General features: G+C 44.4%; 1 protein-coding gene across 1 annotated transcript in view; it reads right to left on the bottom strand.

The window, feature by feature from the left end:
- The window catches only part of RHBDL3 (rhomboid like 3), a 128,072-nt gene that overhangs the window by 16,768 nt on the left and 95,317 nt on the right, over positions 1–15,987 (bottom strand). Inside the window, exon 5 of the mRNA XM_044421486.1 lies at positions 1,672–1,896. Coding sequence (XP_044277421.1) covers positions 1,672–1,896 — 225 coding nt within the window. The remainder of the gene's footprint in view (positions 1–1,671; positions 1,897–15,987) is intronic.

The raw sequence follows: 15,987 nt of genomic DNA, 5'->3' as shown, positions 1-15,987 counted from the left end.
GCTCCAGCAGTATGTGGACCGAGAACTACCAGAAGTACAGGCAGGATTTCAAAGAGGCAGAGGAACTAGAGATCAAATTGCCAACATACGCTGGATCATGGAGAAAGCTAGGGAGTTCCAGAAAAACATCTAATTATGCTAAAGCCTTTGATTGTGTGGATCACAACAAATTGTGGCAAGTTCTTGAAGAGACGGGAATACCCAACCATCTTATTTGTCTCTTGAGAAACCTGTACGCAGGTCAAGAAGCAACAGTTAGAACTGGACATGGAACTAATGATTGGTTCAAAATTGGGAAAGGAGTACAGCAAGGCTGCATACTGTCACCCTGCCTATTTAGCTTACATGCAGAGCACATCATACAAAAGGTGGGGCTAGATGAATCACAATAGATGGCAAAAGAAGAAGGGGACAACAGATGAATCACAAGTTGGAATTAAGATTGCTTGGAGAAATATCAACAACCTCAGATATGCAGATGATACCACTCTCATGGCAGAAAGTGAAGAGGAACTAAGGAGTCTCTTGATGCGGGTGAAAGAGGAGAGTGCAAAAGTTGGCTTGAAACTCAACATTAAGAAAACTAAGATCATGGCATCCAGTCCTATCACTTCCAGGCATATAGATGTTGAAGAAATGGAGGTAGTGACAGATTTTATTTTCCTGGGCTCCAAGATCACCGCAAACAGGGACTGCAGCCAAGAAATTAAAAGATGCTTGCTCCTGGGGAGGAAAGCCATGGCAAATCTAGACAGCATACTAAAAAGCAGAGACATCACCCTGCCAAAAAAAGTGCGTATTGTCAAGGCTATGGTTTTCCCAGTTGCAAGGTATAGCTGTGAAAGCTGAACCATAAGGAAGGCTGAGCACCAAAGGATTGAGGCCTTTGAATTGTGGTGCTGGAGGAGACTCCTGCGAGTCCCTTGGACCGCAAGGTGATCAAACCGGTCAGTCCTAGAGGAGATCAACCCTGACTGCTCTTTAGAAGGCCAGATACTGAACATGAAACTCAAATACTCTGGTCACCTAATGAGAAGGAAGGACTCCCTGGAGAAGAGCCTAATGCTGGGAACAATAGATGGCAAAAGAAGAAGGGGACGGCAGAGGATGAGGTGGCTGGATGGAGTCACTGAAGCAGTCGGCGTGAGCTTAAGTGGACTCCGGGGGATGGTGGAGGACAGGAATGTCTGGAGGAATGTTGTCCATGGGGTCGCGATGGGTTGGACACGACTTCGCAACTAACAACAACAACAACAATCATATTTTATATTTTTAACTCTTCTGTGGCATTCTTAATGGTTTATAATCCACCCAGGGAACATTAGATATTGGGTGGATTAGAAATATAATCAATACATCAACCCACTCATGGCAAAAATAGTGAGTGGAAAGCTTAGGGCACTTATTAGCATGTTATTGTCTTATGCAAAACTGCTCAGAGTGATACTGAGCATCTCAAGTCTTTTGCAAACAGGTTGCATTCCAGAAACCCAGAACATTCCATCACACGCCAGATTTTATAATTAAAAAGTCCTGGCATTTCAACCCCATGCGTCTGAGCTCCACAACGCCACCACACCTGAATATCCAGAAGCAAGCTTCTCTCCCCAGTCCTGGTAGCAGAACAGCCCAAGACACCCCACCTGAACCATCTTGCGTTAAGACACTTGCCTCTACAATGGTGATGGCAATCATGAACCAAGGTGGGGGGCAGCAGGTGTAACTGTCGTAGTACCACTTCCGATCTATCTCTCGCGGCAGCGTCTCATACGCAACATGCCGTATCAGCCTCTGGGGAAGGCTCAGTCCCGTCTCCTCCAGCAGGGCCTTGCTGCACAGCCTCCTGTTCCCTTGCAAAATGGCTTGGCGAAAACTATTGGACCTTTTGTTACTCATCTGAGGAAAAAGATAACAAGAAAAGCAGGAAAAATTAAATCGGCATGTTCAACTTTTAATTAATTCAACTGGCTTGTCAAAGATTGCCAAAAGGGGGAGATTTAGTAGTTACGGGTGACAGGAAGCCAGACCAGGTTAACTTAGAACAGGTTGGGCAACTTGTGGTCCTCCAGATGTTTTGGCCTACAACTCCCATCATCTGTCAGCATGGGCTATGCTGGTTGGGGTTGACGGGAGTTGCAAGGAGAGCCACAATGCTACAGCTACCTTAAAGCTTTTCCTACTTGCCCCCTTTCTGGTGTAACTTCTTGATCTAAACCACCACACTCGGACTTCATTCCTGAAAGAGCTGACAGTTAATATAAATCAATCACACTCTGTTTCTGCTCTCTTAATATGTATTTGTTTAAAGGAGGACAGCCATATCATTGCTTTTGAGGAAGATGCTAAAATAGATTTGTAAAACCAATTTTCCAGTTATTCTGAAAAAGAAACTTTCTATTTGTTTTTACCAGAAAATACTGCTCTGTACAGGTCTGGTTCACATGATCACCACAGCTTTACCAAGCAATGGTGGCTTGCTTTTGCTGCAGTGTAAGCCAGGTTCCATTTACTTATTTACCTGTCTGGGTGCAGCTTGCCACGTCATCCGAACATGGATGCCATGGCCTGTTGAGGGAGGACAATCATGTGACAACAGGCCATGGGTTATTTGAGGGTTGTTCCCCCTCAGATGAGGCCTGCCGCATAGGTTTGGATGATATAAAAAGCCATACCTGAACAAGTATTTAAGCAAATGGCACTCAGGATGTACTGGTAAAGGCTGCAGCTCAAGCAGGTCACAGTGATCATGCAAAATGGACCAACTTGATCTGCTAATTAATCAGAGTCTGAAATGTAGAAAGACTGACTTTTATTCCTTCTTTATTCCTTCTTGTGAAATCTAGACTACTTAGCAATTTATTTTAGAAAAAGAGGGAAAGAGATGTGTACTAAGCCAGAAAAAAAATTGTCATTTTGGCTAGTACCTACAAATTTGAAAGAAAACTTTCTTACAAGTATACTTTTAGCAGGCATGATGCATAATGTATTTTCAATTCAGTGCAAGGTGTTGTTGACAGTGCCAAACTAAAATATGCAGGCTTTTATCATAGAGCTGCTGGAAATAAATTCTTGACTTAACTGGAGGAATATGATGATGTATCACACTCCTCATGATGGAAATACAGTTGTATTACCTTATCTGAAAAGCATTGTTAATAATGACAACAATCTTGAATTATCGGTAAGGTTAACAGTAGCAAAATGTGCTTACTTTGAGGTATGAAAAAACCTGAAGTAGCATGTATAGTCGATCCATTCAAAAGAATAGTTCAGACTAGCGCCACTTCCAACTTCAAAGAGCGTTTCTGAGTTCAGAGCTGGGAATCCAATACTCTAATGACAGTAGAGCAGCCATAAGACTTCTCTAAATCAAGCTATTGAAATGTTTGGGTAAACAAGAGGTTCTGGGTGGGTGTCTAGAAAGCTCCCAATTGTTGGCACAGCTGTAGTACCACGGGGCATTCCATCATGCCCACACCAAAACTATTTATACTTATGATCCATCATGACTGACAGATCTGTCAATGGCAGTGTAACCAAATAGCCCAAAATAGAACCTTCTGGTTTGGGAGTGGTGTAGCTACTGGCTATGTGGGATAAATAACAAGAATGTAAAGGAGTTATCACCAGTGGACACTGTGACTTTATCAGGTGTACCTGACTGGCCATCTGGACCAACACAGATATTATAAGAGTAAATATCTGTTTGACTATTTGTGATAAATTATGATATTGCATGGCCCTAATAACAATAGAAACCCCATCTGCTGGCAAGAACGTATCTTAACGTGTGGCTTCTAGATCAAGAGAGGTATTACTACCACTCTACACGACTCTGGTGCGCCCACAACTGGAGTATTGTGTTCAGTTTTGGGCCCTCATTACAGGAAGGATATAGCCAGGTTGGAGTCAGTGCAGCGTAGGGCCACAAGGTTGGTGGCTGGTTTGCAGGGGATGCTGTATGAGGCGAGACTGAGGGAACTGGGTCTCTTTAGCCTGGAGAAGAGGAGACTCAGAGGGGATATGTTGGCGACATACAGGTATGTGAGGGGATGCGACATGGAGATGGGTAGAGACCTGTTCTCCCCTGCAGAGGAAGGCAGGACATGCTCCAACAGAGCAAAGCTCAGGGAGCCAAGGTTCCGTTTGGATGCCAGGAAGCACTTCCTGACAGTCAGGACCCCGAGGGTGTGGAATGGGCTTCCCCAGGAGGTGGTTGAGGCCCCATTGGTAAGGGTGTTCAAAGATAGGCTGGACGTCCACATGGTGGGCATGTCGTGAGTGGAGCCGGCTGGTGCCGGAGGTCAGACTAGATGGCCCAGGAGACCCCTTCTGACTTGCTCTGTTTCTATGTTAATTTTTAAAAATAATGGGGATCCCAAATTTCATATTAATTCATCCACTAGCCTGTTTAGAGGGTTGCCAACAACCAACCTAAGGTCACCCCAAGAGTATAATAAATCACTGAAAGCAGTTTAGGTAAACTGTGAGAACAGATTCGCAGCCTAGAGTGTCTAAATGAGAGACTCAGAATGATAACAGACTGAATTATTGCAAATTCAGGTAAGTCCAGGCCAAGGCTGGTCAATGTGTGCCCTGTGGCTTGCATTAATCCACAGTCTGGGCACATGAAATTATGAAATTTCTGTACCGTGCAATAGCCAAATAAGGCCACATTTGTTTCCAAGGCAGCTTGTTAGCAGAGGCTGCTGCTAACCTGGGTGGCTCTGGACAGATGGCTCCAAGTACCACCAGTCAAAAGGCACCTTGCCATGAATGCAGCAGAGTAATTGTATGAAAAAAGCTTCAGTCCAAATTAATTTGGTACATGGCCTTGGATAATTGCATTAACTAGTCCATGAACCCAGAGCAGGATATTCTCCATGGGGCTTGATGAAAAGGCATGACATGCACCTTTCAGGTTTGGAGTCTTAAAGCCCAGGATGGAAGTTCTCCTTCCTGAGCCCCACTAAATTTAATAGTGCTCTTTTCCAGCCCCTGCTCAGTTCAGTAAAGCAGAGGATGGCATCTTACAGAGTGAGATTTGCTTGTCTCTCCCTTGCCATCCTTCCCAGCATTCAAAATATGCCTACCTTGCCTCAGGATAGGCCTACCTGCACAGAAGCAGGTCATCCTTCTCCGAAATAAGAACCTGGAAGGCCACAGCCAGCCTGAAGTCTTCTTGCTGTCTGAAGACAGCAATGACCCTCCTTCCCCCATTCCATAGACAGTCTGGCACTTGAACCTGACATCCACACTGAGAAAGGGACAAAATCCTGTACAGCTTCTAAGGGCAGTGGGCTAAGATAGGGACAAAGGGCAAGCCATGCACAGTCCTTTCCTTTAACACCTCCTGCCCCATTCCCCAAAACCCGCTGCCTGAGGTGGGCAAGTAGTCGGGCTAGCCCTGTAGCCTGACTGCAGAGCAGATCTAGACGACTTGTGGCCTGCTTCACAGCACTTCTCTACCCAACCAGCATGGGCCACAGTTAAGGATGATGGGAGCTGCAGGACAAGACATCTGGAGGACCCCAAACTGCTCACCTGCTACAGGATGCCAGCTCCCCTTCCAGGATGTGTCCTGAGATGAGGTACTTAGTGAGATGGCCAAATACTACAAATGAAATGTGCAGGAAAATAGGGCAAAATCAGCTGTTTTACTCTCATTTGACAATGGTGAGGTTAATGGGGGAAGATGTAAAAATTGGGAAGGGGGATTTAAAATTTGCCCTCAAACCTACTGTGTACATGGTGCTCAGCTACCAACACCCAGTCAAATCAGACTATTTCCTGCCCCTCTCTCTCTTTTTAAATCTGAGGCACATAATAATGCAGAAAATGTTCTACACGAAAGTAGAAACAGACGCACGCAAAAGCTGGTGGCACAGGCAGCCACTGAAACACTTTGTTTTCAACACCTGCCGACACTCACGTTCCATTAATTTTATGAGAGGATGCATATTGGTTGCTTCCAATCACATCTGGGTGATAAAAATGCCAAGAGCCATTTAAACTAGCAAGCTTATGAAAGCAGTAAATGTTGGCATTAGTTGAAGAAATTAAAACCCTTAGGGGACAAACTGACAGCACCCCAAGAGGATATGTCTTCCAATGGCCTTACCCTCTGAAAAAGAATTTCAACTGCAACAGGGCCGAGCAACAGCCAGAGCAAAAGCACAATTTCCAGTTTAGTATTTATTAAAAATATATCTAACCCACCTTACAGCTTTCCAGATAGCTACTCCTAACAACGGTTCTACTGTTCGGTTTTAAAATGAGCCCCTCCAGATGCACTTCCCTGTTAGCAACGGACGCAAATGGGGCTGCCTCAAACTTTGCAGCTCTGAGACAGGAGAAATTCCGGTGTGGAAAAAAGACATGTGTGGGCACATTCATGCTCTTCCCTACATGGAGATCCTACTTGTGTAGCACTGGCACCTTGACTGAAGTGCTCTTCCAGAAATGGGCAAAACCTAGAGATGAACTTTGCTCAAGAAGGAGCCTGGGAATCACTCATCATTCTTATGTAATCAAGCACTGAAGACAGTTCTCCACTGATATATGTGAGTGACACTGGTGAGACTTCCCATAGAGAGCCCTGGAAGCACCGTTTTTGGAGGGTGCTGAGCACACGGTTGGACAACCCCAGCTCCCTTGACAAAACGACGGTTTCCAGGCCTCTTTGGGATCAGGTGTAATTTGGTTAAGGCTGCTTTCCCCAACCTGGTGCTCTCCAGAAGTGCTAGATTAGCTGCTAAGTAAGGATGATGGAAGTTGTATTTTAACATTAATGGAGGGTGCCAGGTTGGGAAGGTTGTGAAGATAGTTGGTGTGAAGAAGTAGGGCAGTTGTAAAAATGACATATCTGCAGTTTTAATTGTTCTCCCACTCTTTGGTAGTACAGGGTGAGATCTATTGTTCTTTTAGATCAAACTGTGCATTTATTGGCATTTCTCAGATTTTGTGGCATGATGGTGCTACCTTGGTGTAAAGCTGATTTGAGACAAAAGATTAATGCTAAGTTTGGTTTCAGCCCTCAGTTTCTGAACTGCTTGTATTTTTGTATTGATTGAGGTGAGTACTTTTATGCTGACCCTTCCTAGCTAAATGCAATGAAGAAACCTAAACCTGCTGTGCAATTAGGTTTGCTCAGCTCTTTGGGCTACAAGAATCTGTAAAGGCAGTGCTTTTTTTGTCATAGAACGCACTGGAACAGAGTTCCAGCACCTTTTTTCAACAGTTTTTCCAAGTTTTAAAAGTAACTTTTGAAAATTTGATGTTTGGTTCACATGGATTTGAACCGCCCTGTTGAGCATAGCGGGTTGGCAGCAAAATCATTAAAACGGTGCATGCGGGCAGCTTGTGTGTCGAATCCGATGCATGCGTACTTTGTCCGCGCTGGTTGTGATGGTGCTGCTCGGCTTGTGGCGCTGCTCGGCTTGTGATTGGTCAAGTGGTCGTGCGCTGAGTGCTTACTGCGGGCGGCGACCGTTATGTTTCGTTACACAACTGACGTGTGTGGGTGTGTGTACAGTGATTGACTACGTGCAAAAGGTAAATGATTTCATGAGTTCCGGCACCTTTTTTCTTACAAAAAAAGCACTGTGTAAAGGTAAAGAGAAGTAGCTGGAAGTAGAATTCTCTCTTGTAGAATCTACTTGCAGAAAAAGTAACTAAGCACATGGTGACCGATGGATGTGGAATTTGTTTAAGATACATTCTATTTCCAAAATAAATTTAAAAACTACAACAAATTATGATTCATGAGCATTGTGCCTCGGAGTCTGATTTGCCTTCTGCCAACAAAAGGGGTCTTATAGGTGGAGTTCCGCTCACTCCTGCCAGCGGAAAAAGAGATTTCAAGTTTTGCCATTTGTCTGCTTCATTTGCAGCCCTTGAAAATCTGCACTGGAGAAACAGGGGGTCCTCGAAGTGTGAGGAGGGGCTACTTCAGGGGTAAGGGGAAACTAATGGAAGTTAGTTTCTATCAGTGAGATCTTCCTTTGAATTTCAACCCTTCCATGAGTAGAATCAAACTCCATGCCAAGCCTGAATATATTATATTTATTTAACTTAAATAAATGTGTTCTATCTGTAGAAGGAAGTCACTTATTTTGCCAACAACACAGTAAAAGGTTTCCATCTAGGCAAAGATATAGTTTGTTTTTGTCTTCCTTCTCTCAGTTGAAGATATGCTTTAACCACATAATTATATATTTCACTTTTGCATGTGTGACTTGGTGAGTGGGAGGAGATCAGATACGTTCAATTCTCATTACTGCAGACAGGAGTATTTACTTCTTCTCCAGCTGAAGATTTTTTTCTTGAAACACTCTCATCAGTACTTCTCTGTAGCCCTTTTTAAGCATCAGGACTGGGCATGTTGAGATCGTGTCGAGGGCTTAATATTCGAGGTGTGGGGGTGGGGATTTCTGCCACTTTTCCCCATACTTCTGAAATTTTATAGTTCCAGAAGCCAACATGATGCAGTCCTATATACCCTGGCTTCCATTATATTTCTACCGTGAGAGAAAGAAGGAGCTAGTGAAAAAGAATGGAGTCATACATAACACAACTGTTGTTAATGAAGCTGCAAGCTCACAAGAAGTGACCACAAATCTCAAGATCCCTTTTCATTGGGATCTTTTATTCATTCTAGCTTTTCAGGGGCCACACTTTCAGAAAAGTGACAAGCAGGTGTTTGAAAACCTTATAGGTACATTAGGCAAAAAGCTGAGACTGAATGAAGTTCTGTGTCCAGTGTGCATGCAGTTTGCTCATATAGATATATGTATTTGTTGCTATGTAATGTGTGAAATGACCCTTCAAACCCGGGCAGGAAACAGAGTAATATCAATATGCTATCATCTGTTCTGTCTGCAATACCCAAGCAGAAAAGCTCCCATATGGTCACAATTTATCTATTTGATTTCTGAGGTTATGTAATATTGCACTTCATGAATCCAGAATTTAATCACTAGGAGTAATAACAGAGGCTTTATTGTGGGCTGGCACACTATTTCAGATCCAAAAATTCAAGGAAGGCCACCTGGCTTTTTCCCATGCAGTTGATATGTGGCTTCTTCAATAAGTAGGTTATTAAAGCTGGAGGCAGATGGACAGAACACGTTCAAAATGAGAGAGAGACTGGGAGAAATGTACTCAAGATTCATTAAAGGCTCATTCTCCCTACAGTGGTTTATTGGATTATTTAGAATGCCGGAAAAAGTAAGCTCAGATGACTTAACGGCATCCATTGCACTTTCCCAAAACACATTAATGCCTGAAAAACTATGTAATGTGACGACGACAATATGCATATTTTAACAAAAGTTAAATATGCCACTAAGCTGCTTCTGGAGTCTTTTTCCAGATGGATGAATACATCATTTCCCACATGACTTGTTAGCCAAATAGTTATGACTTGCAAGAGCCCTTCCATTTCTTTAAATATAACGTAAGAACTGGACTCTGCACAGGCAGAGATGTCCACAGGTTCAGAGAACTGCAGGGCTCTGTATATATTCATGTGCATAACTGCGAATAAGCATCCCCAGATTTTGGTTGGACTTGATCGGCAGCCATGATTTTTAGTAACCACTGACCTGTGGCTTTCTCCTCAGCTGTTCCACCTTTTGCTCCTTCCCCCCAGTGGTTACCTGACAGGATGGTCAGAAGTGTGGATATGCTGACCCTATGCTTTCCATCCCAGCTCAGGACACAGAGGCTAGGCCCCATCAGGAGATACATCCAGGGCCCATTTTGGAAGAGGTACATCCGGCCTGCCTATACTGTTAGTGGCTTGTTTAACACTTCTTAGGCCTGTAACAGAGTATACTGAAGCCTTTCCTGCTGGCCAACGGACACACACTCCTTGCTTCCATTGCTGACTTGGCTGCTCTAAGTTTGGAAACCTGGCTACCATTCGAAGACCTTGTGGTGCTGGTGGGCACTAAGGCATTACACCCTGTAGAAACTTCATTTCTGAATCAGCTGTTGCACAGGAAAAAAGCATTCCACGACCTGTATGAGTCTAGATGTCATTGTCAGCTTTTTGGAATGTTAAAAATAGCTTGTCATATATTTAATTAAAATGGCTATTTTAACTGACGTCTCACTTAGCAGGTTTCAGATTTTTAAGTGACTTGAAACAGCTGAGCAATCATGATGGAGGATGGACATTTTGTTGCCAAGTTCCACTTTAATAAATACAATGATGAGTTGCCAGACTCCTTCTCCTGGGAGAAGGCTCTTGCTTCCTCCACTCTACACGCACACTGGGCATATGTGCTGGAGCTGATAAGCAAACTGAGCGCACTTAGGAGGCAGCTCACAACTCCTGCTTATTAGACTGTGCGACACCTGTCCTATCAAGGAACAGCCTGTCCCCTACAATGGGACTCACACCGCTTTCGCCATGTGAGAAATGGCACGCTGCAAGACCGGGAAAGGAGAGGGCTGCGGGCCAGTGACAGGCCACCTCTGTGCATGCAAATGGTCCCATGTTGAATCCCCAGGTGGGGCTGGGAAAAAGCTGTCCAAGCGCCAGGAGAGCTGCTGCCAGTTTGCACAGACCAGTCTTCCCCCGCACCCCCCGGCACCCTCCATATGCCTTCAGCTTTGGTCCCATCAGCACCAGCCCCCATGGCCAATGGGCACCAGTGCTGGGAATTGTGGTTGAATGCCTCTACAGGACACGGGGTTGGGAAAGCCTGGCATGAACAGCACTTGAGCTAGATGGAAGAGCGATCCAACTCTGCACAAGGGAGCTCCTTATGTTTCTAGATGGGACCAGTGGGAAGGAAATACTGTACAACACAATAAAGTATGTTGCTTTCCTCCGTGAAGGGAAGAGAAAGTATTTGAAGCTTCATCAGGGGAAATGCCTTGGTGAATTAAGCACCACGAGGCTGTTCTGGATTTGTCCCATGAAGTGCAAAGTCTCAGATTGCTCTGACTGAGATATCCTTTCTTCCTCTGAGAGGACATATAACTTTCCAGCTGAAATACAGCAAGAAATACTAGAACATAAATACTGTTAATGGTACCTATAGCTGCAGCAGGTCTTACTGCCTTGCCTTCTTTTCTGCTGCAACTCAACCAATCTCCAAACCCACAACAAAGGAAACACTCAGCAACGTTCATAGAGCCATTAACTTTCGGAGTCTGACGCATCTATAACTCTGCTCCAGGCAGCTATAATTAGTACACAGTACAGCTACCAGTAAATGAGACTACTCAGGCATCCACATGCTTAAAATTAAGTACTTTCCTGGGTTTCTGCCAAAGTGTTCATCCCCATGAAGACCTGGGCTATAAGAGAAGCAGGCTTATCCCAGAAAACGAGATTCTTCCATTCCTTTTGAGCTCCCTCACTTTACAATACTGTCTATTTTGACAATTCCAGACTTCATCCCATAAAAGTCTTAGAACCTTCCCAGATTTTTCAAACCTAGAACATATCACACCAGGCAGACCATGGACAGTGGTGAAGGACCAGTGTCTGAAATGGAACAGGTGAGACATTTGGGTCAGTGTACATCAAATTGGTCAAAAGCTAAGCCAGGGGCCTGAAAGCCAGGCTGAGCAGGCCTACCAATTGGGAACATGTGGTGTAGTGGTTAGAATATTGGACCAGGACTGGAAAGCCCTGGATTCAAATCCCAACTTTCCTATGAAGTTCACTGGGTGACTTTGGGTCAGTCACTTAACTCTCAGCCTCTTACCTCACTGGGTTGTTGCTGCTAGCATAAAATGAAGAAGAGCATCATGTATGCTACCTTGGGATAAACATGACAAAGGAAGAAATAAAGATTGTTCAGCTGTATTCCAAAGACTGAGACAGAAAGGCAGACTCAAAGCTCAATCTGATGATGCAAAAGGTGCTTCCCGACAGAGGTTCCTGGTGCTACGTTGCATTGTGCAGCAATTCCTTCCTTTTTTCCTTAGTGTATTTTGCGGTAAGGCAAAAGATGGAACAAGTGGGTGGAAATACGTGGGAAGGTTCTAAATTGAGGGTTCCAAGTCGAGTGATGTTTGGAATCCTTGTAAACTTCCAGGAATGAGGCAGGACAATGATTTATTTAAATGACTTGTCTGGAAGCACCTTCAGCCGAAGGTCAGGATCAAATAAGGAGAGCTAATCTGTACAATGGGAACAACAGAGAAGAACTGCCATAGCCCAATGAGATTTCCAGGTTCCTTTGTGCCTGCGTTTCTTGCAAGAAGAGAATCCGTAGAAGCAGGCTTTTGCTTAACAGAAGAGGCTCCCATGCTGTGCTGTGCTGAGCTTCTTGCCATGAAGGGAGTATAAATCCTACCACCTTATTTTTGTAGGCAAAGACCACCTTGACTTCTGATGACTTGCAAGAGAAACCAAAGGGAGGAAAGGTATATTGGGATTTAGATTGATTACCATGGTCGGCATCCCATGTATTCTGACTGACGCTACACCCTGGGGCATGGAGTCACCTGAGGCTTCCAAGGGGTGCACTCAAAACTGTATAACTCCACAGCTGCACAAGTGTAGCAACTTCTTTTTAAAGAGGGATTAAAAAAATGTTTCCTAACCTCTTGCAGCCCTTCCAATGTGCCACTTGGGCACTTGCAAGGCATTGTTTGTGGCTGTCAAAATGGAGACTGTGAAAGCCGGCTGTCCTCCCTGCCCCCCCAAAAGTTAAAGTGGTCACAAGCTGCAGGGATCTAAAATGGCTCATGATCACAGTTTGAAATATTCAGCCAGTGCCAGCTTCCTCCAAGTGCTGCTTGGGAACTCGGGGGGGGTGACTTGCACTGGCAGGTACCCAGGCAAGCTTGGCAGAAGCAGCAAGCAGCTTTGCTACTCTTGCAAAGTGTGTTGCTGGCCAGTTTCTAGTATGTATGTATGTATGACTTATTTAAACCGTCCCCTACTATAGTTTCAGGATGGTTTCATGATAAGGCAAAGTAGAATAAAACACAGCATCCTAGTCAAATTCTAATCAACAATAAAACCCATATTAAAAACAATCAAACCTTAAAACATTGGGAAAATAAAAAGGGGTTAGCCTGGCACCGAAAAGAATAAAGGGATGGCGCCAGGCGAACCTCCCTGGGGAGCAAATTCCACAATCGGGGCACCACCACAGAGAAGGCCCTTCTCCGGGTAGTCACCCTCCTCATCTCCTTCAGGAAGGGCATCTGGAGAAGGGCATCTGCCCCAGACCTTAAGGTGCAGGCAGTGTCATGCACGCGTGCTCAGAAGAGCCCTTTACATGCACACAAGAGGAGGAAACTTCTCCTGAGAACCAGAGTGTCGATGAAGAGTTATTTCTGGTGTCAGCAGAACAAACTTTACTCCCCACTCTCACAGATGCTGAGAGCAAGAATGGGCCAGATAAGGAGGTGCAGAGACAAGACCAGAGGCACGAAAACAGGACAATTTGGGAGTAAACATGAAAACAGACTCTCAATCTTCTGATACAGGGCATGAGAATCAAACAGATACTCGTAAGGGACAAGGGGTGGGGGTTGAGGATGCTCATTCTCCCAGGTGCATGCGCACACTGGGACAGCTGGAATCCAGACTGACTGAACGACACCAAGAGAGGAGTCACAGCGCTCTGCCTTTGGGATGGAGGATGCAGAGGGTTCATAAACCAAGTGTGGGTTGAACTTCGTTAAAACAAGAGAACAACTTTCTATCCTGTTTTGACTTTACATGTAATGCTTCTTAGAATAAAGACATTCGTAGTATCTGCTGGAGTAATTGTTTTTGTTGGGAAGGAGCACCAGCCACACGACAGGCAGGCACATATGGAAGGAGTACCATATAGTATATAGTATCCACCATAGTACCCAAATAGTACCCACAATAGTGACAGCTGCCTGCATTTGGATGTAGTACAGCAACCCCAGAAGAGGCCAGGGGTTCCGCCAGGGTCCTACAACCCACCCTTTGGGAATCCCTCTGGCTTAGTATGCCAAGACAACCCATCATCAGTAACAACACAAAATGGCTTGCAATGTTGTACAAATGCAATCAGTGGCTAAGTTCACATAAAATGTTAAACTACCCTTTGAATAAACTACATGGTGTAGATTGTTTAGGGAACAAACAAAGTACACACTGCATAAAAGGGGGGAGGGGTCTGTTTGTGGCTCCAGCACTTACTGCTGTGGTTACTTCAGTTCCAAACTTTAAAAACTGCATAAACAGACACAAATGTTTGGAAAGCGAGTAGAAGGAAACGTGCAGCAATTTAGGGGCTGAAAAGTAGACAGAGGGGAAATTTGCACACATGCAATAACTGCTCTGTTATTAAAGAAGCACAGTTTTTCACTCCATTTACTTCTTCCATGTACAAGGAACATGACCAGGTGAGACCACAGATGTCAGACAGCTGCAAAAATGTATTTGTGAAAGGCCAATGAAAATAACAATAAAAATCAGGACCAGAATTGCACAATTGTTTGGGGCTGATTTCTTTTTTTTTTTAAAGGTGGTACACCAGAAAGGATTGCTCTCATGTGCTACTTGGATATCGACAAGGGGTTATTGTGGGTGGAGGCAAGGGTGATATTGCAAAAAGCAGCAGCGTGGGTTGTTCTCTTGCTACGTGGCTCACTAGCCATGATGAAATTGCTCTCTCTGGGTTGGAAGGCGCGATGATATTAATCGCGAATTGAGCAACCTGTGGAAGATGCCACGGGCTTGCTGCCAAAAAATAAGCCTTCCTGTGGAAAGCTGTCTAAATTCAGACGACAAGACAACAAACTGTGGCCAGTTACCCATGATGGGTTGTCATGCTGTGCAAATCCTGTCACTGACTGAGCTGCAAGATTTAATTGATTTTTCTCTACAGACTACCACCAAGTTATTGAAAGTATAGCACCGGTGCTGAGAAGCTTTATAGCAACATGCCAGAGATGTGATTTATAGACTTTTATGTCTGCACCACAAAAGTATTTCTAAGCACTGTAAAAAAAATAAAAATAAAACCAAGGTCTAAATTTATATCCTTCCTTCCCTTTCCTCACGGCTATTAAAGCTGCAAGATGACATGGTATGTAACTCCTTAAAAACCTATCTCACAAAAAGATAATAAAGCCATCCTGGTTTTATTATTAAGCAATACTTAATCTACAAAATAAAAGCACCAAATAAGATGAAGCGTAATTATCCTCCTTTTTCCCCCGGATAACTACTTTCCCCTCAAGCCAAGCAGAAGTATCTATAACAACATTCAAGTGCCACACACAACAGACATGCCATCAACAGAGAATAAAAATCTTACTTCTCTCCTTGCTTTTATAGATGGCAGAGGGATGGCTACATTATCTGCAGCTTTGGGAGGCTGAATTTTATAGGGATGAGCAGCACATTGCAGTGTATATATTATGCCATGATTTCCCGAGAAGCAGAGGGAGGGACAACAAGATCATAAAGACTACTGTAAGAGCAACAAACTGTTATGTTAATTATGCTTTCACCAGTATCCTTGCACTCTCTGACATTAGTCATGTCTCTTAACCTTGCCTTCGTATCCAAGCACAAAACGGGGAACATCTGCTTTACACACTAAACTCTCCAACTGAAGAATACAGTTTGGTGGATGCTGGAAACCCACAAATGAACACAGCTAGCTAAGCAAGCTTGTGCCAGGACCAGGCATCCACATCCATGTCCTAGCTGTTCTTTTTAAAATTGGTTTGGGCATGTGGAGGCACACAGACATGGCTCCCCCCCCCCCCGCCCCCATAGCAAGCATGCCTCTTCCTCAGCTGACTTTCCACTTCATTCCCTGCTCCCATGAGCCAAATACTGCTGGGATTCAGTACAGTGCCAATGTCACAGCCCACCCTCTCCCAATCTGATGTTCTTCAGGTGTTTTGAACTCCCAGAATTCCTGACCACCAGCCGTGATGGCTGTTTTAGAAAACCTGCAGCTAGAGCAAGAGCTGTAGGACCAAATGGGTAAGTGGCTGTTGAAACCTGACAGAGTATGC

This window comes from Varanus komodoensis, unplaced genomic scaffold, assembly GCF_004798865.1.
Source record: "Varanus komodoensis strain SLA01 unplaced genomic scaffold, ASM479886v1 scaffold12, whole genome shotgun sequence".
Classification (NCBI taxonomy): Eukaryota; Metazoa; Chordata; class Lepidosauria; order Squamata; family Varanidae; genus Varanus; species Varanus komodoensis.
Note: the sequence above shows the minus strand (reverse complement) of the source record. Positions and strands in the feature narration are given on the sequence as shown.